The sequence below is a fragment of the Orycteropus afer genome, unplaced genomic scaffold (genome assembly GCF_000298275.1).
Source record: "Orycteropus afer afer isolate SDZICR_OR568_19922 unplaced genomic scaffold, OryAfe1.0 scaffold00014, whole genome shotgun sequence".
Lineage (NCBI taxonomy): Eukaryota > Metazoa > Chordata > Mammalia > Tubulidentata > Orycteropodidae > Orycteropus > Orycteropus afer.
The window spans coordinates 5633037-5660335 of NW_006921601.1; the positions used below are offsets into that span (position 1 = coordinate 5633037).

Here is a 27299-nt window from a genome sequence, read left to right on the forward strand (position 1 = left end):
AGCTAATAAACCTCTTTGGCTTGACTCCTTGGATTTATCTCAGTGTTGTTTGATTCACTACTAAGTCTTTACCTACTTTTCTGTATCAGAGTTTTCATTTTTTTTTTTCCTCATACTCTCTCAAGCACCTATTTTTCCCCTGCTTTTCCTATAAATCTTTTCTGATTATTTCTTTCCCAGTGATCACATTCATCTAACCATTCAACCAAGTTGGTGCCTCTTGCATATGAAACAGGACTGTGTGAGATGAGGGACATATGGGAAGCAGGTGCTGGGGTCAGAGGCCAAGTCAGAAATTTCTGAGCTCATCCCAACACTTTTCTCTTGTCTATCCCCAATCTAATTTACCACCAAATGCTGCTCATTTTCCCTCCTAAATGTTTCTTTAATTCATCACTTCTTCTCAAGTCCATGTTTTCAATATCTCTTATCTGAAGCATTCAAAAGTCCCCAAAATGCTCATTCTGCTCCCTCTAATTCATTCTCTATACTTCGGTCATAAAGATCATTATAGAATACCGGTATGAGGTGACATTCCCTGATTAAATCCTCAGAGATACCATGTCACCTAGGAGATAAAGCTGAAACTCCTTAGCAACACATTTAAGGTCTTCCATGACTTGGCCATGCCCTTCCTATTAGCCTAGACACTCACCCCAGCCTAGCTTGCACTCCAGGCTCCTCCTTGTGAGCTGTCGTTGAGTCAGCCCCAATGAAATCAGCCTTTCAGTGCTGATTTTTTGGAAGCAGATTGCCAGGCCTTTCTTCCTCCTCTGTCTTAGTCTGGAAGCTCAGCTGGGACTTGTTCAGCATCATAACAACACACAAGCTTCACTGACAGACAGGTGGTGGGTGAATTTGAGGTGCATTGGCCAGGAATTGAACCCAGGTCTCCTGCATGGAAGGTGAGAATTCTACCACTGAACCACCACTGCCCCCACACTGAAGGCTTAGTAATACTGAAATGTCAATTATTCTCATGCACAACTTGCTCCTTCTCATTTCCCTAAGCTGTTCTTCTGCCTGGAATACTTGTCCCATTCATGTATCATGTATGCATCCTTCAAAACTCAGCTTAGGCTTTTTCTCTTTTAGGAAGGCTTTTCTGACCTTTCCCTAGGAGAGTTAAGTGTAACTCGAGGGATGGTATCTTATTGATCCAGGTCTCCTCAGCACCCACCATAGAGATAGCCCAGGATGGGTTCTCCATATGAGTGCCATAAGAGTAAGATTGTCACAGGGTACAGGCTGTACACAGGACAAGTGAGAATATTCAAAATGAGAAAGTTAAGAAGATAGGCTTTGGCTTTGAATCCTGGCTCTGTCACTTAGTTGCAGGGTGACATTGGGAAAACTGCTTACATCTTGATGCCTTTGTGTCCATTTCTATAAAAAGGGTATGATGTAAAATAAATTTGAAGAAAGGATTAAATGAGATAATACACACAAAGAGCTTAGGACAGTACTGGTCACATTGTAAGTGCTAAATAAATGTTAACGCTTTACTAAATTTTATCTTACAATTTTTTACATTAAAAGTATTTCTTATGTGGTATGTGTGACAAAAATCATAATATTGGTCTATATTGCTAATACAGACTTTATCTTTTTCCTCATTTAAAACAGAAAAAAATATCCTGCCTATTCATTCCAAGTAATTTCTCAATTTTGAAATGATTAAGAAGAAAATGCCCAGTTCATTCCTGCCTCAGGCCCTTGGCACTTGCTGATCTTGCTCCTGAAGCTTTGCCTGGCTGGCTCCTCTTCACTCAAGTCTCAGCTCAAATATCCCTGCTTTGAGAGCCTTTGCTGATCACCCTCTGAAGTGCAACCCATCCTCTCCTCTAGACCTCTTTGTTTTATTACCTTGGTAGCATTTATAATGTCTGCAAGCATCTTTTTTCTTTATTTTTTTAAATTGTCCATCTCCCTTCTTTAGAATGGAAGCTTCATGAGAGCAGGGCCCTTGACCATTATGGACTCATGCTTCATAGTCCATATTCACAGAATAGTGCCTGGCACAAAGTGGGACCTCAATAAATGCTGAGTTAATTTTTCTTAATCCCTGCAGAGGAAAGCTACTACTGTTAAAAATGGAATATTTGTACTGTCCTAGTCTCAATCCAGGCCTAAAATACTTTCCACTTTGCCAATTTCCTGGATTGCCAGCATATTTTTTTTAAAACAAATAAATGTGTGTGTGTGTGTGTGTGTAAAATAAGCAAGTATATTTCTTAAATAATTTATCCTTCAGCTGATGTTAGGCGCTCTGGTGGCATAGTGCCTAAGGCACTTGACTGCTAACCAGAAGGCTGGCCGTTCAAACCCACCAGCCACTCCTTGGAAGGAAGGTTGGGCAATCTACTTTCGTAGTGATGTTGTTGTTGTTGTTGTTGTTTGCCATCGAGTCGGCCCCAACTCTGCCTCGGAAACAAAAGGAGGGGTCGCCATGAGTCAGATCCGACTCAATGGCAGTGAGTTTGGCTTGGTTTTTTAGCTGATGTTATGAAAGTATAATAGCTAGCAATCTATGTCACAGTTACCTTAGAATGAAGGACTTTATGAATTACTGTGGAGCTTAAGGAATTTGTTCCTTGGAGAATATAATCACTTTTCTTTTTTTTTTTTTTTCTTGCCATCTTGCTAACTTGATCATAGATGGTACAAAGGTCACTTGCAGAGCAGACTGTCCCCAAAGTCCCCAAATGCCAAATTAATGAGACTTTACTAGGCAAAAATGACTATTAGAAAGAAAGCTTTTAATTGATCAGAAGTGATTATGTTCTTTTATATAATTTGAGGTTTTAAAAATTATTTTTAAAAGATACCGGAAAGACAAACAATTCAATGGAGAAATAGACAAAAAATATATTCTCAGAGAAGAAATACAAATGCCCACAGACATATGATTGCACTCTCAGTCTTACTAATAAAGAATCAAGGAAAAACAAATGAAAGTGGCATCATTTTTGGCTTGTCAGATTTGCAAAAATTAAAACAACTTATAATAAATAGCTCATGTTAGCAATGAACACTCAGATACAATGTTGGAGGGAGTTGGTATGTTCTTTTTGGAGGACAATTTGGCAGTATCTATCAAAGTGTTAAATATTTGTGTCCTTTGGCCCAGGGATGATATGTCTACAAGTCTATCCTACAAAAATATTAGCCACATTCATAAAAAAGGATAATTACTGAAGCACTGTTTGTAACAGAAAAACATGGAATAACCTGAATGCCCACTAATAGGGGTATGGCTAATACATACTAGTGTTTTCAAACAAATGAAGACTAAACGCAAACAATGCAACGCACTGCCATCGAGTCAAATCTGACTCATAGTGACCCCTCCTTGGGTTTCCAAGGCAGTATCACTGAGGAAGTAGGTTGCCCAACCTTCCTTCCAAGGAGTGGCTGCTGGGTTTGAATCGCCAGCCTTCTCGTTAGCAGTCAAATGCCTTAGGCACTACGCCACCAAACTAGGAAACTTTAAAATACATCAGTTCTATTAGCATGGAAAGATGTCCATGATCTACTGTATAGTTAAAAGCAATATATAGTACTATTCATGTCATATTGATAAATTTTCAAAATATATCTTTATTCAGACATAAACCTACAGTCTATTCTCAAGCTGTCAGAGCTTTTCTTTTAAAACATAAGTCAGAGCACTGTTACTCCTCTGTCCAAACTTTCCGTTGACTTCCTTTCTTACTCGTATTAAAAGTTAGAGTTCTGGCTATGGTTTATAATTCCCCATATATCTGTCCTTCAAGGGTCCTGGGTAGTGCAAACAGTTTGTGCTCAACTACTAACCTGAAGGTTGTTGGTTTGAATCTACCCAGCCCCAAAAGGAAAGCAAGGCCTGGGGATCTACTTCATGAAGACTGTAGCCACGAAAACCCTACAGAGCTCAGTTATACTCTAACACATGGGGCATCATGAGTTGGAATAGACTTGACAACAACCAATCTGGTGTTGTGGTCAATCTGTCCCTCTGCTACCCTTCGGATCTCATCTTTTTCCTCAGTTCTAGTCACTCTGGCCTCTTTTCCAATACCTCAGGGAATTATCTTCCCTAGATATCTCCATAGTTGCTTCCTCCTATCCTTTATGTCTCTGCCCAAATGACACTTCACATAGTCTACGTTTGGGGAGAGCACACATCTCTTCACCCTTCCCCTAGCCCCAACACTTTCTATTCCCCTTCCATGCTTAATTGTTCTCCATGCCTTTTTCACCACCTGCTTCATAATATATTTGTTTCTTTATTGGTTTGTCATCTGTCTTCTTCCTCTAGAACTGTAAACTCTATGAGGGCTGAAATTTTTGCTTGCCTTTTTGATTGCTGGATTTCTAGCACCTAGAACAGTCTCTGGCACATAGTAGGTGCTCAATAAATATTTATTGAATAAATAAATGAAATTTCATTTTCGTATGTACATAAAGACAGATGTGAAAAAATATATAGAAAACTGTTAACAGTGAGTACTTATGGGAAGTGGGATTGGAGAGTTGTAGGGAGAACGTTTATCACCTCATGCATACATTTTTATACTATTTGAAACATATTACTTTTTAAAATTAAAAATATTTTGAAAGAAAAACATCTCTCCTTCCAGGTGACTCAAACTATTCTTTTTGATTCCTTTCTGCAAGCACTGATCAATAATTTCCAAAAAGAACTATCCCAGGCTTGTCTCCATTGCATGTATCATCTACCAAAAAAAACCCCAAAACACTGCCATTGAGTCAATTCTGACTCATAGCAACCCCCATTGGGTTTCCAAGGCAGTAAATCTTTACCGAAGTAGATTGCCTAATCTTTCTTCCACAGAGCAGCTGGTGGGTTTGAACCACCAACCTTCTGGTTAGCAGTCAAATGCCTTAGACACTGTGCCATCAGAAAACACCAGAATCCAGGTCTCTATGAAGTTCTAACTCCCTCAAGCAGACCAGGACTATAAGACACATACACACACTGACTCACACAGTACACACTCTGTGGCTTGATGGAACCATGTGCTTGCTGGGTAAATGCTTTTCTAATTAACATGTTTGACCTTTTGTTGGGAGCTCTGGTGGTGTAGTGCCTCAGCCATTTGACTGTTTACACCACCACACCCCATCCCCCCCACCAGAAGGGATGTCACTGGTAGTTCTTGTGGTGTTTTCTCTACATGGTAAAATCTTTATCCTTGCTATCAGGCAGGGTAGAAACTATTTGGTCCCATGTATGCTAGAAAATTCATCTTGTGCTAGAGGGAGCTCTTGAGACAAGACCCACGGTTTCCTTAGAAAATACATTGAACCTAATCTAGCAATGACAAGTATCTCAGGGACGCACTCATGCACCACAATAGCTATACTAGTTGCATTGGGTTGATTCTGACTCACAGTGACCTCATGTGTTTCAGACTAGAAATGCACACCATACGATTTTCATGGCTTTGACCTTTCAGAAGCAGATGCCAGGCCTTTCTTTCAAGGGCCCTCTGGCTGGATTTGAAGAACCGACCTTCTAGTTAGTAGCCCAGTATAACCTTTTGCCCCAGCCTGGGACTCCTAGTAATACTGGGAGTTGGTCCACAGGACTTTCAACACTAGTTCTTCCTGAATTCTTAACCAGCCATAAGTGCTTTCAAGGCCTCTCCCTGACACATCAGTAAATGGGGGGAGGGGTGGCAATGGGACACAATTTGGCTCTGAATGTCCATAAGGAAGCCCAGTCTGCCTGCACTGCTCACCCAGAAAGTAGGAGAGCAACAGCCAGCTCTCCTCACCACCTACCTCTTTGGAATGAATATTAGAACACTTAGAATAGTAAATGAGAACCAACCAACCAGCTGGGTTGGTTATACTTTTTTTTTTTTTTTTCCCCTCCCTTTTTAAAAGAGTCAGCTGGAGCAAGCTGCCATCTAGATGCAACAATGGGTCTCTCCTCATCCAGAGCAAAGAAGAATGAAGAAAACCAAAATTCATGGAAACAATTAGTCCTAGCAACTGGTACACCATCTGATTTGCAGCCTACATGACTATGAGACCAGAAGAACTAGATGGTGCCCGGCTACCACTGTCATCCACTTGGAAGGGGATCTGTGTAGGAGATTCTGGATAGAGAGGAAGAACAATGTGGAACAAAACTCAAAATCATTTGGAGGAAAAAAAAGGGGGGGCAGGTTTGCTGGTCTGATGGAGCCTGGTGGAACCACTGAGACTATGGCCCCTAGCTGCCCTTCAGGTCTGGAATTGAACCCTGTGGTTTCCAGCCAAAAAAAAAGACAGGCATATGAGTTGAACATTTACCTCAGGTAGATACACTCCTTGGAGAGAACAATCATGGGAGAAAGAAGGGCTGCTTATGCACAGGGAGACAGTTCAGGGAGCAGGAGTGCATGGAGGGATGGACACTGGGAAGAGGTAACTATGGGGAGGAAGTGGGAGGGGAGCTGTTGCACTGTGGTAAACTGGTCAATGTCATGAGACAAAGTGTACATGAATTGCTGTATGGAAAGTGAATTTCCTCTGTAAATCTTCACCCAAATCACAATAAAAAAAAAATGCAAAAAAAAAAAGAGTCAGTTGGAATAAAAGTTTAGACTATCTGGAACCCTGGTGGACAGTTACATTTGGTTTTTACTAAGTTTTTGCATACAACAGATTTGGGCTGTGAGGCTATTGCTGACAATTCTCTAGAACAAATGACTCTAGGCTCAGTTTTGTTCATTCTGTAACACTGATTTTATTACTCCTCAGATAAAACTTTGTTTCTCAGTACTTGAGATTCTAGTAACACTTGAGAAAAGGCATGAGTTTATGCTGGAGAGGGACTGTTTGTTTAAATTCTCCTTACTTGGGACCAGAGCACAGATTTTGGAGTCAAACCAGTACTGTGATCTTGAGAAAGAGAACTTGCCTGTCTGGGCTTAAGTTTGTTCATCTATTAATAGAGATAATAAATACCTACCTTAGTCGGGGCTGACTCGATGGCACATAACAACAACAACAACCTTGTAAGATTCCTGTTAGAATTAAATGTGATAATGCATATACATACAGTGCTTAGCGTTGTGTAAGATAAGAACTCAATAAATCACTGCCACTGTTACTATAAAATGAGACCCCAGTTTTCTCTAAGAGTTTTCAGGTTGAGACTCATGACAAACAAGTCTTGAAGGTGACCAGTCTGGATCTTCTTACCAGCTTTATCAGAGGAACAAAATTGATATTGTTCAAGTGCCAGATCTCAAATTTAACTCTGAAACACACACACACACACCCCTCATAACACGGAACAGACACTAGTGGGTGCCATGGGCCAAATGAAGCGCAGGGATCTCCTGAGGCAGCTGAGTGGCCCCCTGACCTCACCTCTGCACACAGCTAAAGGTCACCGTGGGTGACCAGAGGGAGATGACAAGGGAGTAATAGTGATCATGGAGTATGAAGATTTATGAATGTCTTATACCTGCAGACTTGCCCCAGGTAGGGAATCACATTGCTGTAAAGATCGCCATACCTAACACTCGTAAATGGTAACACTCTCTCTTCTCATCAACCGTATCTCTTCCTTTTTGTCCCTCAATTCAACAAACATTTATTGAGTGCCATCACAAGCCAGGTACTATTCCAGGTGCTGGGAACATAAAGATGATTGAGACTCAATCTTGGCCCCTGGGAAGCTTACAGTCTAGTATGCAGCTTACCAAATAAGGATGGTGTCCATAGTGTTCCCTGGAGGGAGCCCTAGAAGGGAGCATGGGCCAGACTTGCTTTGGGTTACCCTTTGTGTTTACAGGGCTCAAGGCAGTTCCTTTAGCAAGAACATTCTAGCCAACAGGTCACTCACCACATTGGTTTTCCACGTGGCCCTGACCCAATCCACAGGACTCTTCCTGGTGTTCAGATGTTCTGGGAGACTTTTTAGCCACTTCAAGGTCTATGCCTGATAGCTGGAGGTGAAACTGCTCCCTGTTGGCGGCTTTTCGGAGTGTGCGGATGGCTTTCCGAAGTCGCTTCTCTGTTCGCTTTACAATGCAGCTCAGATCACAAGAAGCTGCAGGAACAAGAGTGACAGCAGTGGGGGAGGAAGTCAGGCTGCGGCATGTGAGGATGACCAAACAGGCTTCAGGACGCACTAACACCCGGAGTTCCATGTGGGATGCAACGGGGGAGACCGACCTGGAAGTGGGCACATATTGGGCGGGGCAACACTCGATTCAAATAGAAATTTGTTGACCAAAATGGTACTGTTGAGTTTTTATAAAGATAAACTCATCAGGTTTCAAACCAATAATTCAGTTTAGTTTGAGGGTGGGGGGAAAAAAAACAGGAGATACTTCAGTAGTTGTTGTTCTAGCTTTTCCCCCAAGAAAGAAGACAAGTGAAAGGCAAAGAAATAAGGAGCAAGCTGTGAGAAGCCTGGCACCGAAGACTGTTTTGAAACCAACCTGTCACCTCCTTTTGGTTAGTTTCAAGCTCAAACTCAACAGTGATAAATATTTCCTTAGTGGTGCTTGGTCGGCCAGGGGCTCCCGGAACTTGCTTGCCGGAGCTGCATGTAAGGTTTGCGAAGCGGAAGCTCTCTTTTACTGAACTGTGCTTCTCTGTATGAAGAAACAAAATTATCGGAAGCCAAATCCTGGCAAAGCACTCAGCTGAACATTCGCTAGAGCTCAGTAAACATTTCATTAAAACAACTCTTAAGGGACCAAATGATTAACTCCAGATGCCAAGATGTTGCAAGCTCTCAGCTTGGAGCACGATGACATTTTAATTTTGAAAAGCTAGGATTGCCTCCTATGTAACTTTACAATTTAGCTCTTGAAAATTCTTTGCATGCTGCATGTTCCTGACGGACCAGCCACATACGTGGAAGACAAGAACCAGAGGCTGTCTCGCATTCCTCCCTCCTGCTGACAGCTGGGTCCGAAGGTGCACACTTGTTCTCACAGTTGGTTTCTTTAAAGCTGGACTTCTATGTATCAAGCAGGAGGTGAAGCTTCAAAGAAGGCATGAGCACAAGAATAGAAAGAAAACCAACTCTTGCTTTCAGGCAAATTGACCTTGGAGCAATTCCAACTCGAAGGGAAAGCTGGAAAGCACATCAACAGTGATGTCTCATTTTGAAACAACCAGGAGCAGTTAATGGACAAAGAATCAACAGAACCAAACAATGTCATGAAAGCTTATGGGATGGGAAGGAAAGTGTTGGGTAAGGTAGGGTTTTGCACCTCCCTTTCCCTGACTTTGGAGATTTCCCTATTCTCCATGGCTATTAGTGAATCTGTTAGCTAATCATGGTCAACCTGAAGCAAAAAGCAGATCCACACGCTATCCTCACAACTAATTTCTGTCTTTTGAAATCTTACTTTATTGAACTGAGGTATTATCTGTATTGTATTCTTCTCTGACATTACCTTTTCCAAAGCCCTACTTTAAATCTCAAACTAGACAGATGCTCATGTTGAACTTTTTCCTCTGTCCATTTTCCCATGCCTATATTTTTTTCACCTTTTTATTTTGAAATAATTTTAAACCAAACCAAAAAACAAACTCACGTCGTCAAATTGGATCCAACTCATAGAAACCCCTCCTTGGGTTTCCAAGGCGGTTGTAACTACGGAAGTAGATTGCCCAACCTTCCTTCCAAGGAGTGGCTGGTGGATTTGAACCACTACCCTTCTGGTTAGCAGTCAAATGCCTTAGACTATGCCACCATAAAAGTTTCTAAGCTAGTACAGAGAGTTCCCATAGACCCTTCACCTAGCTTCACCTAATATTAGCATCTTACATTCAGTACATTTATCAAAGCTAAAAAATTAACACTGGTATACTATCATTAACTCAACTATAGACTAAATCTATTTTTGAACATTGCCTTTGCCCCTGATTTAAAAGTTCAAATGCTCAATCTAGAGAATTTGGAAAATGAAATAAATAAATAAAGTCACCTATTATCCTCCCAAGGAGCTCTGGTGGTGCAGTGCCTAAGGCATTTGACTGCTAACCAGAAGGTTGGTGCTTCAAACCCACTACTGGCTTCATAGAAGAAGGAAGATGAGGCAATCTACTTGTATAAAGATTTACTGTCTTGGAAACCCAATGGGGTTCTCTGTGAGTCAGAATTGACTTGATGGCAGTGGGTTTGGTTTTTTGGTTTTATCATCCTGCCACCCAGATATAACCACTATTAATAATAGCATGAGGGTGAGTTTTCTTTTTTTTTTTTTTCCCTCTCCTAGCCATATTTTTTCTTACATAACTTGGGTTATATTACATATATTTCTTTTTGGCATTATAACAAGAATATTTTCCTATATCATTAAGCATTATTTGAAAACATATAATTAATGGCTGCATAATATTCTATCAAATGATGGTACCAAACTTGATTTTGGTTAGTTACTTACATAGGAAGTAAAAAATGACTAGAGTGAGCTTTATGTTTGTTTGAATGATTTACTTGAAGATGAATTGGGGAAAGAAGCCTCCTAACATATGAATCTCAATTTTTTTATTGTGGTAAATATATATATAACAAAACATTTGCCAAGTCAACAAGTTTTAGATGTACAACTCAGTGACATTGGTTACATTAATCACATTGTACAACCATCACACATGCCTTTTCCAAATTATTTCACCACCATTAACAGAAACTTAGTGGCCTTTTCTTTTGAAAAGAAAAATAATCTCTAAAATTATTCTATGCAATAGTGCTGGAAATATAAGCTGGGGAAGAAAAAGAGTATTGGACTCTGCTCTTTTCAATAAGGCCAGTTCTACTTGGATGGTATTTGTTATGCTAAGGCCAATGGATTCACTGCCTCCAAAAACTATTCTCAGCAGAAAAACTGGATATTATATCTTTGTAATCACCAAAGATCACCCTTTCTGAGCCAAACTTTTGCTCATTTGCTTTGGCTAATATTTGAAGCAAATTTTAAAATCTAGAGAATTTAACCCAATATGATCACAAACTGCAAATGCATCTTAAGCTTTACTGATTACTGTAAACTCACAGGCTTTCTCAGACTTTCACCAACTGTACTTCACAAAGGAAGCTCTGAAGCATTATGCCAGTTACCCAGCGTCCTAGGCAACGAAGAGAGTCTCTGGAGAATCTGAACTGTTCAATCCTATCTGAAGTGTGCTAGAGACAGTGGACAGACATCAGCCCTTCTTTGGACTTCCAGCTTTGCTTGTCACAGGGCCCTTTCCCAACATGCAGGCACGCTCTGTATGCCAGCCATCTGATTCCATACCTGGTAGTACTGGTCGCAGACCCTCAGGAAACAGCTCAGCCTTTTTCAAACTACACTTGCCTTCATTTAGCTTAAAGGTTACACTTGTCCTGACGATGGCGACATCTTCAGAAAGAAACAAGTGAGAAATATTACCTTCAGAGGCAAAGGAATGGAAATATCAGAGGAATAATGGCAGACTATCCATTGGCTGGGTCCCACCACATGCTGCACATCCCAAAGCTTCTTATTGATTCAGATCTTCTCTTAACCCTCAGACCAAGAAAAGTTTTGGTCGTGGAGTGTCCATTACCCTGGGACAGGGAACACCAAGAATCTCTTAATAATTATATTTATTCCTCCACTTGAGAGAGAAATCTAGCTTTCAAATAGAACAAAGGAAGGGCTGAAAACAGCTTCAGTAGTGAGATGAATGATGAAATGATCTTTGTGCCTTCCTGAGAAAGAAGTGCAGAGTCTCCCAGCTCAAATCTGAACAAGACTGTTGAAGAATGTGCCAAAGGGCTGATTCTTCTGAATAAGTATGTCTAGAAGGCCAGGGCAGAAGGAGTCACCTGTTCCATACAAGGATGCCACTCAGTAAACATGCCAGGATTCCCAGGGTCTGGGAAGTAGCAAGGATCCCACTTTCAGGGTCTTATATGCAAAATTCTGTTCTCCTCCCAGGATCAGTCTTAACCATAGAGTGAAGGCTCTGGAATCAATGACCTGGGTTCAAATTCTAGCTCTTCAACTTGTGGTGAGAAGCTGAGTAAGTTACTCAATGTCCCTGAGCCTCAGGTTCCTCATCTGTAAAATGGACATAATTACAGTCCCTACACTATCAAGCTGTTGTGAGGATTAAATAAGATAATGCAAAAACATATATATATATCTCCTACTGCCTGGTAGACAATATGAACTGAATACCTGTTAGTTATTTGCTGGGCCACCCTTGAAGTAGCCTAAATCTCTAACTAACCATCACTGAGGGATTTGGTGAAATAGACCATGATGTCTGTTCTGGCTGGGTTCAAACATAAGGCAAAAGAGGTGGCTGAAGGATAATGGCTAAAACTCTGGATCCAAATTGTTGTTGTTGTTTTGCCATCAAGTCGGACCCAACTCATAGCGACCCTCCTTGGGTTTCTGAGGCAGTATTACTACAGAAGTAGACTGCCCAACCTTCCTTCCGAGGAGTGGCTGGTGGATTTGAACTGCCAGCCCTCTGGTTAGCAGTCAAGTGCCTTAGGCACTAAGCTACCAGAGCTCTTTGGATCCAAACTGCCTGGGTTCAAATCCCTATTCCACCATTCCTCATCTGAGTAACTTTGGGTAAGTTACTTCACCTCTCTGAGCCTCAGTTTCTTTATCTGTTTGGTGAGAGTAACAGTAAAATTGACTCAGAGGGTGTATCAATTGTGTGGATTAAATCAACTAATACATGTACTATATTAGCTGGCATATTTTAACTGCTTAATATATATGAGCCATTAGTATCTTGTTTTGGGTCTCTAGCTTTGTTTACATACATAAATCAACTTTAAGAGTTATTTCCCAGGAATCATTGGAGAATAGAAAGGCTGTGTATGTACAAGGAGACACCTCAGGGGGCAAGAGTGCATGGGAGAGAAGGGCGTAGAGAAGAGGTAACTGTGGGGAGGAAGTGGGAGGGGAGCTGTTACATTGTGGGAAACTGCAGTCAATGTCATGAGACAAAGTGTATGTGAACTACTGTATGGAAAGTGAGTGTGCTCTGTAAATTTTCACCCAAATCACAATAAAAATATAAATAAATAAAGAGTTATTTGCCAGGGAGGAAGTGGAAAGAGACCTGTTACATTGCGGGAACTGTAGTCAATGTCATGAAACAAAATGTGCATGAACTACTGTACTGTAAATGAATTTGCTCTGTAAACTTTCACCCAAATCACAATAAAAATTTGAAAAATTTAAAAAAAAGGTTATTTCTCATTTAGATGTTTTCATGTCAATCACAGAGGTGTCCATATCTGTGAGGATAAGGCCTCCTGACAAACCAGGAAGGGTTTGGACTCCGTTCTCTAGACAGATTCCTTGCTCCCTGTTCTGCCCATGGCAGTCTCCTCCAACTCCAAGTGCCCCCAGGCACACATTTCTTACTGGGCCTATGAGGTTTTCTAGGGGCACTAGGAGTCAGAATTGACTCAATATCAATGGAATGAGAATATCTCAAGGTACCAGAGCTCTGTGGGCTTCTGCCAACATGATGACCCAACCAAGGCTAAACATGGCACCTCCTAGCACACAGTGGACACTCCATAAATATCTGTTACATGATGAGTCAGTTTTTAAGGTATCAGGGCTGCAGACAAGAACACCCTGTAATGAACACAGAACATTGAAGCAATTAAGAGGGGAAGAGGAGAGCCAACACCCAAAAGCAGTACCCTAATAATAGTGCCCCATGAAGGAAACCCATGGAATACAGAGAGCCCTGGAGGGAACACGCAGATTTGGTAATTACCCCCAAAAGCAGAGTCATTTGCTTTTTGCTGTTTGCTCCTGAGAGAAGAGGAAGCGCCACAGGTGACAGAGAAGGCCTCTTGCAGTCCTGACAGACAGAATGTGGATTGTCAAACATGTAAGCAAGATTACAGTCTATCCTGGGAGCAGCTCAAATCACCCTCCACCCCAACTCCACATGGACCATGTCTTAGTTATCTAGTGTTACTAAAGAGAAATACCACAAGAAGATGGCTTTAACAAACAGAAATTTATTTTCTCACGGTTTAGGAGGCTAGAAGTCTGAATACAGAGCACTGGCTCTAGGGAAGGCTTTCTCTTTCTGTGGGCCCTGGAGGACAGTCCTTGTCTCTTCAGCTTCTGCTTCCCAGTTCCTTGGAGATCTCTGTGTGTCTTGGCATCTAGCTTCCTCCATCTCTGCTTCTAGATTGATTGTTTAATCTCTTTTTATATCTCAAAAGAGATTGATTTAAGATACACCCTACACTAATTCTGCCTCATTAACAAAACAAAGACAGCCCATTTCCAAAGGAGAGTATAATTACAAGCATAGAGGTTGGGATTTACAACACATATTTCATAGCGACCCCTCCTTGGGTTTCCGAGGCAGTATCACTACGGAAGTAGGATTGCCCAACCTTCCTTCCGAGGAGTGGCTGGTGGGTTTGAACCGCCAGCCTTCTGGTTAGCAGTCAAGTGCTTTAGCCACTATGCTACCAGAGCTCCTACACATATTTTTAGGGGACATAATTCAATCCATAAGATTCCACCCCTTTGCCACTAAAAAGTCATGCCCTTTCCAAACACATTCACCTCATCACATCATCCCAAAAGTCTTAAGTCAATTCCAAGTCTAAAAACTCATCTTCTGAATCATCTAAAGCAAATACGAGAGAGACATAAGGCGTATTTCATCCTGGGGCAAAATTCTTCACCTGTGAGCCTGTGAAATCTAGAGTACGAATTATCTTCTTCCAAAGTACAATGGTGGAACAGACACAAGGTAGAGATTTCCATTACAAATGGGAGAAATTGGAGGGAAAGAAGAGATAACAGGCACTAAACAATGCAGCAGAACAAATCACATAGTTCTCAAGGCTTGAAAATAATCCTCTGTTTTCCACCTTCTAGACTCTAGGTGTTGGCCAAGCCCTCTGGATTCTGGGTGGAGACCCCTAAGCCCTGGGCTTCAGCTCTGCCTTCCAGGCCCACTGAGATGGCAACTTGGTTCCCTCAGCTTTGGGCGGCCCCATTCTCCCAGTCCATCTGAGTGACAACCCTCCCCCTTGCCCCTGGCAGGCCCCATTCATCTGTCCTGTGGGCATGGCAGCCTCACCCTTCTCAGCTTTAGGCAGCAGCCCTATCTCCTGGCAGCCCCACATTCTAGAAGAGTGTTGGCCAATATCCAGCTCTTTGAAACCTTTGAAATCTACCCTTTGAAATCCAAGAGGCTGTGGCCCCACCCTTTGAAACCAAGAAGTCCCAGCTTCCCATGCTCCTTCCAACAGTTCTGCTGATCTCTGAGCTGTTCCAGGAATGATTCTTTTCTTTTCTTAGAGAACCATTTATGTAGTCTTTGGCCTGTTTCCTGTCTGTAGAATTCCAAGAGTCAGAAAGCATTTTCTCCTTTTGTTCATTCTCTGTGCCCTTCACTCTAAGCTGATGGGTTTTCTGCTGTGGTAGTTGGTTAGATCCAATAGTCACAGGCTTAATTTCTTTAACAACATTTTACATAGCCATGTCCTTGGTGAAAATTCTAGGACTTGTGTCTATAGTTGGTACAATAGAATTTTCCAAATTTTTAAGTTTTGTTTTCAGTTTGTACAGTTCATTTTTAAAATCCATCTCTTTCATCTCTCATTTTACTGTAAATAGCAAGGAGATATCATGCAGCCCCTTTAAGATTTTACTTCAAAATCTCATCAGCCAGATATTCAAGTTCATCACTTACAAGTTTTACCTTCCACCAAATATTTGAATATAATTCGGACAAGTTCTTTGACATTGCCTTTCCTCCATTGTCCAATCACATGTTCGTAATTTTCTTTTAAAGCTTCTCCAGAAGCATATTTAACGTCTACATTTCTAGAAACATTCTGTTGCTGGTGCCATATGTATTCCTTAAGATGGTAGAGACTTTCTCTATACCTCTTTTTACTTCCTTCTGAGCCCTCATCAATATTGCCTTTGACATCCATAATTCTACCAAAAGTCTCTTCAAGGCAATCTAAGCTTTTACTATTGTTGTTGTCAGATGCCATCAAGACTTTTACTATTAGGCACCTTAAAAATCTTCCAGCCTCCACCCACTACCCAATCCCATATTGTAGGTACTCTTCCAGTATCAAATTCTGTCTTAATTATCTACCGTTGCTGTAAAAGAAATACCACGAGTGGCTTTAACAAACAAACTTATTTTCTCACAGTTTAGGAGGCCAGAAGGGTGCTAGTTCTAGGGGAAAGGTTTCTCTTTACTGGCTCTGAAGGAAGGTCCTTGTTTCTTCAGCTTCTGCTTGCTGGTTCCTTGGAGATCTCCGTGTGTTTTAGAGTCTATCTTACCCCATCTCTGCTCTGTTTAATCTCTTCTAAATCTCAAAAGAGATTGACTCATGATATACTCTATAGTAATTCTGCCTCATTAACAAAACAAAGACAACCCATTCTCAAATGAGACTATAACCACAGGCATAAAGATTTAGGGTTTACCCGACATTGGTGAGTAGCTACCGGGGTCTTAAAAGCTTTCAAGCAGCTAAGATGCAACTAATGATTTTCTATCATCGGAAGCGAAAAAGAGTGCAAAAAAAAATAAAGGCATTTGGAAGCAATCAGCCCTAGGACACGATGGCCCTCAAGACCAGAAGAACTAGATGGTGCCCAGCTACCAATGCCAACCACTCAGGGAAGGATCAAATCTGGAGATCCTGGATAGAGTGAGAGGAAAAATGTGGAACAAAATCCAAAAACTCAATAATGACCAGAATTACTGGTTGGATGGAGTCTGGTAAGACCCCCAATACTATGGTCCTGGGATACATTCTGGGCCTGGAATAAAGTTCACTCCTAGGGGCTGGCTCTCAGCCCAATAGTAAACATAATGTGCATGCAGAGACTGCTCAACCCAGGGTGACACACCCACATACTCTATGGAAATGCGTCTCTTGGAGCAATCAACCACAGGGCACCAGAGGGGCAACATTCACATGGAGGAAATGCAGGACACACAGGAGTGCATAACTATGAGGGGCACAGGGGTGAGGGGGTGTTACTGGGCAGGGAGGGGAGGAGACAGGGTTAGGGTTGGAGATGGTAAATGGGGAATGGAACTAAATGTACATGTAATGTTGAATGTAAAACAAACTCTTAAAATAAAAAATAAAATACATCAAATAATCTCCACACACACACAAAAAAAAAGATTTAAGATTTACAATACATATATTTGGGGGATATAATTCAATCCATTACAGACCACTTAGAAAACACCCAACACATGGAGTCTCTATCTGGTGGTGAGGGAGCATCTGGTTTGGAGCCTGGAAATCATTTCACATCATCTAATACCTGGAAGCCAGGATGGCCTGGTCTGACATGAGAACCTGCACTGGGGACTGGGACCCACTCACCTGAAGAGAAATGAATGCCAGAGTGACATCTTAGGAAGCACCTGTCTCCTCCACCACTCTTACCGCAGTGCAGGGACACATGGGGTGCCCTGTTGGGCAGGAGCCCCTTCACTTCTAAACAGGACAAAATATAGACACTTATGGAAAGAGAAGGAAATTTCCAAGTGTGACAATGACAATTAAGTCCCATCATCAAAAGGCCCCACAATATCAGGAAAAGAAGGCAGAGCTGACACCCAGTCAAGAACACAGACCAGGCACTATTTCCCACCAAGTTAAAGGAGTTCCTTGCTAATTATCATGCAGAAAAGCAACCAAGAAAACAGAAGTAAGTTCCAACCTACACAGAAGGAAGCGCAGAAGGAAACACAAAGAGCCTGCAAAGTATCTCCTGTTTTTGAACTATTTAAAGGACTGCTGCAGCTGCAGGGAGAAGAATTAAATGGAGGAATGGTCAGCCGCACTCTGGGTCCTTTTCAACAGGGGAGAATACATGGAGCCGCACCACCTCTGGGCCAGGGGGCGCCCTGCTGACTGAGTCTGCGCCTCAGCGCCCCTTACCCACACAGTCCTTTTTATTCCAGTGGAGCTTGTGCCCAGAGTGGCATTGGCATTCGTAGCTGCCCACTGTGTTCACACAGACCTGCTGACAGCCTCCGTGGTTGACGCTGCACTCGTTTGTGTCTGTGGAACAAAACACTTTCCTGTCACAGTGGCCCGTCGCTGACTTTCCCTTGAGGAAGGAGCGGGAGGGCAGTCATGTGATAGAAACTGACTAAGCAAAGGGAAGATACTCACTGTCTTCAGGATGTTCACTTGGCACCCGCTGGCCCTACACCTCACTCCCCACTCAGTGCATTTCCTGGTATGGGCCTTGTCAAGGTGGTCTCAGGTTCCATTCTTAACTAACCCATTCCCCCACTAGGAACACTGAAGGGGCCACACTCTGCTTTCTGATGTCCAAACTCAGACATTGCACAGGCTTCCAAATTTAAAACCCCACCATCTTCCTGATCTGCATACCAAGGGAGATAGAGAATGAGGATTCCTCATTTGACTATATGTATAGTTGACTATATATATATATATATATATATATAGTTGAAGTACAGAGAAGAGAAGTGACTTGTCCTAATCCCCATCAACCTAAGACTGAGTTCAGGTCAGAAGGTGGTACCAACTAATCTAGATAAACATCTGTATTCAAAATAAATTTCATTGGGGTTTCTTTCTTTCTTTCTAATTTTTATTGTGATTTGGGTGAAAGTTTACAGAGCAAATTCCATACAGCAGTTCATACATATTTTGTCTCATGACATTGACTGCAATTCCTCCTTGGGGTTTCTTAATGGACTAGGAAGAGTATGTGTTTAGCCCATGCTAAGAATGAGTTGAAAATGAAGAGGGAGACAATACTATCCATAGCAATCACTAGTATCCATTCTTCTCAAACACAGGGCACAAGGAAGTAAACAGGAGGTACAGTAAGTACTTGGGTCAGTGATTCCCAATACCTTCAGGTCCTCAAAATCACCTTGAAAACTCTAGATATTCTGAACTAGAATCTGCAAATTTGTATTCTTAAAGATTTCTGGGTGAATCTGATGATTGGTGACAAATCTGATTTATGCCATAGACTTAACCTTGACCATAAGGTTATTTGATATCAGAACATGTTGCAAGATGGGTACAAGGCAGAGAGATAAACTCAAATGGCCCTACTTCCAGCTTAAAGACCTAATTGTGAAGCTTTAATTAAGGCTTTTCAGGCAGTTCCTATGCACAGCAGGACTATGGCATTGGCTGGTGCCCTGCCAAGCCTCTTTGAGGACTGTGACTTTACTATCTGCTGGGAAGTTCCAAAGGATAGGGTATCAGCTCCTGAAAGACCCACCCATTTTCTGCATACAACTTGCTTCAATAAAGAGTTCACAGCTGAAAGAGCTCCACTCTTCTCTCTGCTCTACTTCACACTGGACATGTTAAGGGGATAAATGTGGAAGATTTCCCCCACCAGATGCTTCCCTTGAACGAATAAGCTCATTACTACAGTTCAGGGACTGGCAATGTGCCCTTCATTCTCCACTGTAGGAAAATAAATACTCTTGATCTGGGGAAACCTGGGCCCCTGCCCTGTTCCCTGCCAGGCCCAGCTTCATCCCCACCTCCTGACTCTAGAGGGGCGGTCTCCTCACCTCCACAGTGGGTAAAGCCATAGAGAGTGTACCCTTTGTTGCAAGCACATGCAAACGTGCCAGGGTGGTTGATGCAGTTGTGGTCACAGGTCCTATCCAAAGAGCACTCATCCACATCTGTAATTTTAAAGGGAAAGAGGAGCTGAAACCAACTCTGAGGGAGAAGTGAAGAGTGTGTTTATAATGAACACCAGCTGCTGATCAACAACAAATGGCTCAAAAATTATCCATCAATTCTTCTTGCTTACTTGTGGTAAAAAAAAAAAAAAAAAAGTACAGTAAATGTATTCACAACCACGGAATGTATTTCCAAATTCTGTTGCAAACTGTACTTGCCTAAAAGCTCTGATAGATGCTTGTTTGTAGGGCTGAGTAATTGAAAAGAGTGAAGCCAAATGAGATTGTTGTCTGTTGTTGTTGTTATTTGCCATCGAGTCAGCCCCGACTCATAGCGACCCCTCCTTGGGTTTCTGAGGCAGTATCACTACAGAAGTAGGATTGCCCAACCTTCCTTCTGAGGAGTGGCTGGTGGATTTGAACCGCCAGCCTTCTGGTTAGCAGTCAAGTGCCTTAGGCATTATGCTACCAGAGCTCCTCAATGAGATAACACACCTAAAAACAATTTCATACATTACAGGGTGCTAGGTAAGTATTATTGTTACGTTACTATTGCTAAAACAGCAACAATTTTATTAGCTATAGTTAATTGAAAGGAGAAAACACTTAGGTTGGAAATAAATCTAGTCCCCATCTCTCTCTGCTTGGAAGGAAGATTGGGCAATCTACATCCGTAGTGATACCGCCTTGGAAACCCAAGGGAAGGTGGCTATGAGTCGGATCCAACGTGACAGCAGTGAGTTTGGTTTTTTGGTGTATCTCTCTCTGATCTTCCTAGAGTTAGTCATCTGGCCCCAAGAGGCCAGTTGATCCTCAATTTTAATGTCCTTTACAGTAAAAAAAGAAAAGAAAAATCCATTAACCCTAATATCCCCTGTAATTTTCTATTGCAGACACTGAAATTTCCTGTTTAAGCTCCAAACTGGATCCTCTTGGCTGATGCCCTGATTTTGTTCCTCCCTATGGATTAGTCCCACATGTTCTCCACCTTCCATGTTCGGGATAGAGCATGCCTTCAATTGGGGTCATGGAAACTGATCTCAAGAGGCTGCATTTATCTATCTAATCTTTTGTCCCCCTGGTCTAGTTCTCATATCTTTCTCGTAGACTAGAATTTCAGTATTTCACTTCGTCAGCTCTTAGATTTGAACAGAATTACAAGCTGTGCCTCCAAATGGATAAACCAGGACCAGTTCAGAAGTCAGTGAAAGCCAACTAGACCATTTGCTAGACCACTTTTTCAACACTGAGTGTGCCATAAGAAGCAACATTAATGAAAAACAAACATTTGGAAGGAAATGGAGAATGAAAAAGGGTGAATTCTTACAAAATCTCTTCATCCTAGCTTTTCCCAGAAATCATGGCAATTTCTTCAGTAAATTTGTTCTGTGTAAATATTTGTTCTACCAAGACTGATCAGTGAGAAATGAGAAAAAGTCCGTTTCTTCCCCAGTAATTGATGCCATTCTATGAAATCTGTTATTAATATCAGCCAGTTGTTCAGAAAGTGGACTCATTCAGTAGCTGACTTTGGCTGCTCACTATGGGATTTTGCTTTGCCAAAAATAATGAGATCACTTTTCTAATTCCTTTTTAATGTGTTTACATAGCTCAAACAGTATTTCTTGCCCTATACGTTATGAAACATTATGTGGAGCAGTAAATTTGCTTTCCAAGTCAAACTGAAGAAATCCACACAAGAATCATCTATAATTAACTCACTCACTGAATTTAAAGGAGATACACACTTGAACTTTTTGACAAAAGTTATCTATTAAGAAGAGCAAACCAAGAGAGAAGAAAAATCCTATTCACGTGATAATGTTTTTTAAAAAGATGATGTTACATCTTTATTATCTGAAGTGAAATTAGATATTATGTAGAGCAATTCAACACTAGTATTTTTAATAAAATAAGCGAAGCAGCTCTTATTCCCACAAATGGGGCGAGAGTAAACGACAGCATATTTTTTTCCTGAGACCTTCTTCCTGCATTTCAGTAAAGCATGAAAGGTGCTCACCTAAAAATATAACTGATGTCCACCACCCAAAACTACATCCTGCTCACCCAAACTAGTTACTAACATCATTGCCAATGGCCCCAAACACTAGGGTGCACCTAACCCAAGCCATGGTATTTTCAATCGCTCTTATGCATGTGACAGCCAGACAATGAATAAGGGAGACGAAGAAGAGTTGATGCTTTTGAGTCATGGTGCTGGAGAAGAAAGCTAAGAGTACCATGGACTGCTAAAAGAACTAACAGATCTGTCCTGGAAGAAGTGCAGCCGGAATGCTCCTTGGAAGTGAGAATGGCCAGACTTCGTCTCATCTACTTTGGTCATGTTGTCAGAAGGGACCATTCCCTGAAGAAGATATCATGCTTGGTATAGTGGAGGGTCAATGAAGAAGGGGAAGGCCCTCAGTGAAATGGATTGACACAGTGGCTCCAACGATGGGCTCAGGTATAGAAAGGATCGTGAGGCTGGCACAGGACTGGGCAGTGTTTTGTTTTGCTGTGCATAGGGTTGCTACAAGTTAGAGACGACTCAACGGCACCTAACAACAACAATACCCAGAGTCTCCTTGCCGCAACCCTTGTTGGGGAGGAGCAGATGCTATTGAGGAATCTGAGATGATACCTGAGGACCAACCAGCATCTCCTCTATACACTTTCCTTCCTTCCTTTTCTGTCACCCTCTCTCTAAGCACCAAAGGCTTCAAAACAAGGGCTGTAAGGAAGAAAACTGGTACATGATCCAGATGATGGGTTGACCCAACTTTTCTCTAGAAAGGGTATTTTAACTAAATCTACATATTATTGCTATTAAGTTTTCTTATAAAATCAATAACATTAAAAGAAATTTTATAAAAGGAAAATTGTTCCTAATCTCAACACCCCAATACAACCCTTTTTGCATTCTGCATCCCATTCATTTCTAGCAGTGAGCTTAGCTGTAAGACCAGATGGGTTATTTGAGCTGTTCTCTAACCATTAACAGCATACTTTCAATAATATACCTGACAGCTATATGGTGTTTTTAATTCTGTTTAACAGAGGAAATAAGTGAAGCACAGGTTGGAGGCTGGGTTAGTGATTCTTCCAGATTCACTAGAATACTAGTGAGTCAGTCTCTACCAGGGTGGGGTTCTATCTCCTCTGCTCCAACCAATAGACCACTTCATAGCAGAGCTACATGGTCAGCACATACCTTGGCAAGACTTCTCATCTGTTAATAACTTAAATCCTTTTCTGCAGCTGCAGTCAAAACTGCCCACGGTGTTTTTGCAGAAATGATCACAACCTCCATTGCGGGTCTGGCACTCATCAATATCTGTAACAAGCAAGCATCGGCAAATCAGACAGCAATACTTGCCTCATTGTCCGCAAATCCCTGAAGTGCTATTGTGTGTGCTTCATTATTCTCTGAAAGAAGAACAGATCCATAAACCCACTTAAGGATGTTTGTTGATATTTTCAATTTTACACACATTTTCTTGCCTCTTGAGAACTCTGACTTAACACTGCCCTTGACTAGCATTAAGGAAACAAACTAAGGGAAAGAATGATGACATCCTGTTATATTCTCATCCTTGCATTGCTTTCTCAAGAGAAGAGCGGTCCCTTTAATGGTCTTTCTATTCCAGTTTAATGATTAAAGCAATAAGGGACTAGAACATTTGTTTTGGCAAGCTGTACAACGATCAAATAGCCTTTTAAATGATTCCTGATACTCAGATTAATCTTATCTTTTCTCGGTTTCATCTGGTAACTGGCTATCTACTTTCTATCATGCTAAAGAACTAATCCTTTGTACTCCTGCCTGAGAAATACTAGCAGGTCATTGGGGTCTCTCTTCATCAGTAAAAGTTAATTGTACAGTTATTCATTAAGGACTCCGGATAATAATCTTGGCTGTTATTTACATGATAATCTCTAGGCTGTTATTTATGATATGCTGATGAAAGTTTCTTTGAACTGCCTTTTTCTAATAAGGCCACTGCCTGAAATAGATTATTTAATGCTTGTAGAGACTGATCTTCTCAACAGTTAGTGCAATTAAATTGGTTGCAATTAAGCTTACTCAATTATAACATTCCACTAGCCCAAGGAAGAAAATGCTTCCATCAATATTAATCATAAGCAAATCTGGAGTCACTCAGAGGTGGGTATGAAGGGGAAGAGCTGCCATTAACAGCTTGAGGCTTCCCTCCAAACAAGTGGACCCAGCATCCGTGGAGAGACACAGGCTACCTTTACAGGTCTTCCCATCCAACTGGAGTGTAAATCCAACAGGACAACTGCAGTGAACACCTGTTGAAGTATCCTTACAGGTGCGGTCGCAACCTCCATTGTTGACAGCACACGTTTCTGACAAGGAGGTAAGAAAAAGACCATAAGAAGAACAATGTGGAACAAAACTCAAAATCATTTTGGGGAAAAAAAAGGGATCAGGTTTGTTGGTCTGATAGAACCACAGAGACTGTGGTCCCTAGCTGCCCTTCAGGCTGGAATTGAACCCACACCTGTGGCTTCCAGCTAAACAAAAGACAGGCATATGAGGTGAATATTTACATTAGGTAGATACACTCCTTGGAGAGATCAATCATGGGAGAAAGAAGGGCTGTGTATGCACAGGGAGACAGCTCAGGGGGCAGGAATTCATGGCAGGGAAGGACACAGGGAAGAGGTAACTGTAGGGAGGAAGTGGAAGGGGAGCTGACGCATTGTGGTAAATTGTAGTCAATGTCATGAGACAAAGTTTATGTGAACTGCTGTATGGAAAGCGAATTTGCTCTGTAAACTTTCACCCAAATCACAATTTAAAAAAAAAAAAAAAAGAAGAAGAAGAAGAAGAAAAGAAAAAAGACATTAGCTTCCTGAAGAAGGACTGAAACAGGTATCAGAAGGAGATACTGTTACAGTGTTAATACTTGACAAAGCTCATGGAGGTCAAGAAGCCTAACAGAATACTCACAGACACATCCAAAATATCTGCCATCTGCAAGTGAGCTAGAGGGGGAGCAAGTAGAGCTCATCCCATCCATCTAAGTGACTTATTTCTCCCAAGGAAGCCTGACAGGGTAAAGATGTCTCTCCCACCCTGAAGAACATTTCCCCTCAACTGGCAGATTTGCCACAAAAAGTTCCTGCTGATCCACAGTCAGTAACTTTCTAAATATGACCACTTCTGGAAGGCTAGGTATGGGTGCAAAATGGGGCAAAAGCTCCTTGCTTAACCCTGAACACCCTTCCTTCGAGATGAATAATGGGCAAAGTAAGAGAGAGTAAGCATCGCCCATTCCTTTGTTGCAGACTAATGATTTCATTCTTGCAACTGCTAATAAACACACTGCAAGTTTAACTTACCCTGAAAGGAGAAAGACCTGTCATAGCCACATGAGAAAGCAAACACAGGTTTTAAATCACTATAGAGATGAGAAACAATAAGCAAATGGCCTTCCAGTCCTGCATTTCCTACAGTAATTCTAAGTAATAGGTAGGTGCTATGCAGCATCCATTCACTAGCACCTTGGCAGCCAGAAACCTGATTTTACTTCCACAATCACGTCATTTTAAAGCTTAGGTGTGGGGGAAACTTAGTTCTAATTAAGTATGGCAGAACATGCACGTATATCTGTTTTCTCTTAAAAGGTCATTAAAATGAGAATAAATAGAATAAAAAGGTATAAATGCATAAGGATGAAGAAAGCTTGAGAGAAGTTAGTGAAAAATGTTAAATTTTCTGGAAGTGGCATGTCAATGGATAAGCAGGAACTGGCATAGCAGAAAGCTGAGCCCTATTGGTCTGCAGAGGGGGTACCAACAAGTGGCAGGCTCATGTAAGCCACAGAACTCTATAAATGCCCAGGAATTGGAGGTATCAGGTTATTCCAGAGACAGAGATAAGGATGGAGATAAAAACAGGAGTGTTGTTTGAAAGTCTGTATAGGAAATAGAGAAGCCCCCAGAGTTCCTCCTTAACTCTGCACAGCCAGGTAACTAACCCTTTCTTTTCTAACAAAAGTAGAGAAGTTTATCCTCCGGAGAAGTTGCAGCAGACTCAAGGTCACAAGGAATAGCAGAGGGTAAGGGTGAGGCACTGTCTGGTGAAAGTCAATACTCTGAAAAGAGAGATCTCAAACCCTCATCATCTCCTCAGCTCCTAGAATACTGGTAGCCAAGCCTCCATCCTCTAGGCAGAAGACTGAAGGACTCTGCTCCAGAAAATTGACCTGCACAAGTGAAAAGGCTTATAGATATTGGCAAAAGAGCATCTCTAAATGAAATGGCTAACTCACTGCCTAATCACCTAAGCATGAAGCCCACCAGTCAACAGAGTATCCAACTGGCTTTTTTTGCTTCCCCGACACCCCAACTTTTTATTGTGATTTGGGTGGAAATTTACAGAGCAAATTCATTTTCCATTCAATAGTTCATACACATTTTGTATTGCGACATTAATTGAAATCCCCACAGTGTAACAACTCTCTTCCCACTTCCTCCATGTGGTTGCCTTTTCCCTGCGTCTTTCTTTTTTTATACCTCTTGTGCACCTCTCTGTGTCTTCCTTTTCCTTACTGATACTGCATTGGTCACTCATTTTTGGTATTATGCCTTTCCCTTCACCCAAATCATTATGTGTCTCTTACCTAGCTAATTAGTCCCTTCCCTCTTCTCCTACCCAAATGGCTTTTTAGTATTTCACTTTAAATATGAAACGTCATTCAAGAATTAACAGACATTTTGAGAAAGCCTCTAATATGAAATAAACACACTAATCAAACAAATAGGAAGAAAGGAACTTTGAGGAAATGAAGACAATATAGAGAACAAAAGAAGCTTTTTGTTTTAAAGATCCTTACAATTAAGTTCCTCAAAATTATGCAAATAATACCCATGAAATAAGAACAGGTTTCTAGAACAAAAAAATAATCAGAGAACAAAATAAAATTCTTAAAAATTTAAAATATCAAAGCAGAATTTTAATAGAAATCCTTCTGGAGTATTAACCAAACTCATTCAATTTTGACTCACAGCTACCCCTCACTGGTTTTCCAAGGCTGTGAATCTTTATGGAAGCAGACTGCCCCATCTTTCTTCTGTGGAGCAAGTGGTGGGCCCAAACCACTGACCTTCTGGTTAGCAGCCAAATGCTTTAGCCACTATACCACCAGAGCTCCTTATTGGAGGATTAGGAGACAAAATTGAAGAAACTTCCTAGAAAGAAGAAAATATAAAGAAAAGATAAGAAAATTAGAGGCTCAATCCAAGAGTTACAACAGTAAGGGGAATTCCAGAGAGAAAAGATGGAGAAAAGAAAATTATCAAAGAAAAAATATAAGAAAATTTCTCTCAGAACTGAAGGATATGACTGTCCATACACAAAAGGCCTCCTGAATGCTTAGCACAACAGACGGGAAAGTGAAAACTAAGAAACATTATTGTGAAATTTCAGATCACTAGAGACAAGGAGAGGATCCTCAAAGCTTCCAGAGAGAAGCTTTAATAGGTTTCATGCAAAGGATTAAGAATCAAAATGACTTTAGACTTCTTGAAGCAACATTGAATGCTTGAAAACAATGGAGCAATAATATCAAAACTCTGAT

General features: G+C 41.3%; 1 protein-coding gene across 1 annotated transcript in view; it reads right to left on the bottom strand.

Annotated features, from left to right (window-relative positions):
• The window catches only part of SCUBE2 (signal peptide, CUB domain and EGF like domain containing 2), a 101815-nt gene that overhangs the window by 39582 nt on the left and 34934 nt on the right, over positions 1-27299 (bottom strand). Inside the window, exons 8-16 of the mRNA XM_042782838.1 lie at positions 23944-24060; positions 22901-23023; positions 19573-19689; positions 17939-18061; positions 17378-17491; positions 13753-13839; positions 11268-11372; positions 8451-8606; positions 7850-8056 (exon numbers count right to left, since the gene is read on the bottom strand). Coding sequence (XP_042638772.1) covers positions 7850-8056; positions 8451-8606; positions 11268-11372; positions 13753-13839; positions 17378-17491; positions 17939-18061; positions 19573-19689; positions 22901-23023; positions 23944-24060 — 1149 coding nt within the window. The remainder of the gene's footprint in view (positions 1-7849; positions 8057-8450; positions 8607-11267; positions 11373-13752; positions 13840-17377; positions 17492-17938; positions 18062-19572; positions 19690-22900; positions 23024-23943; positions 24061-27299) is intronic.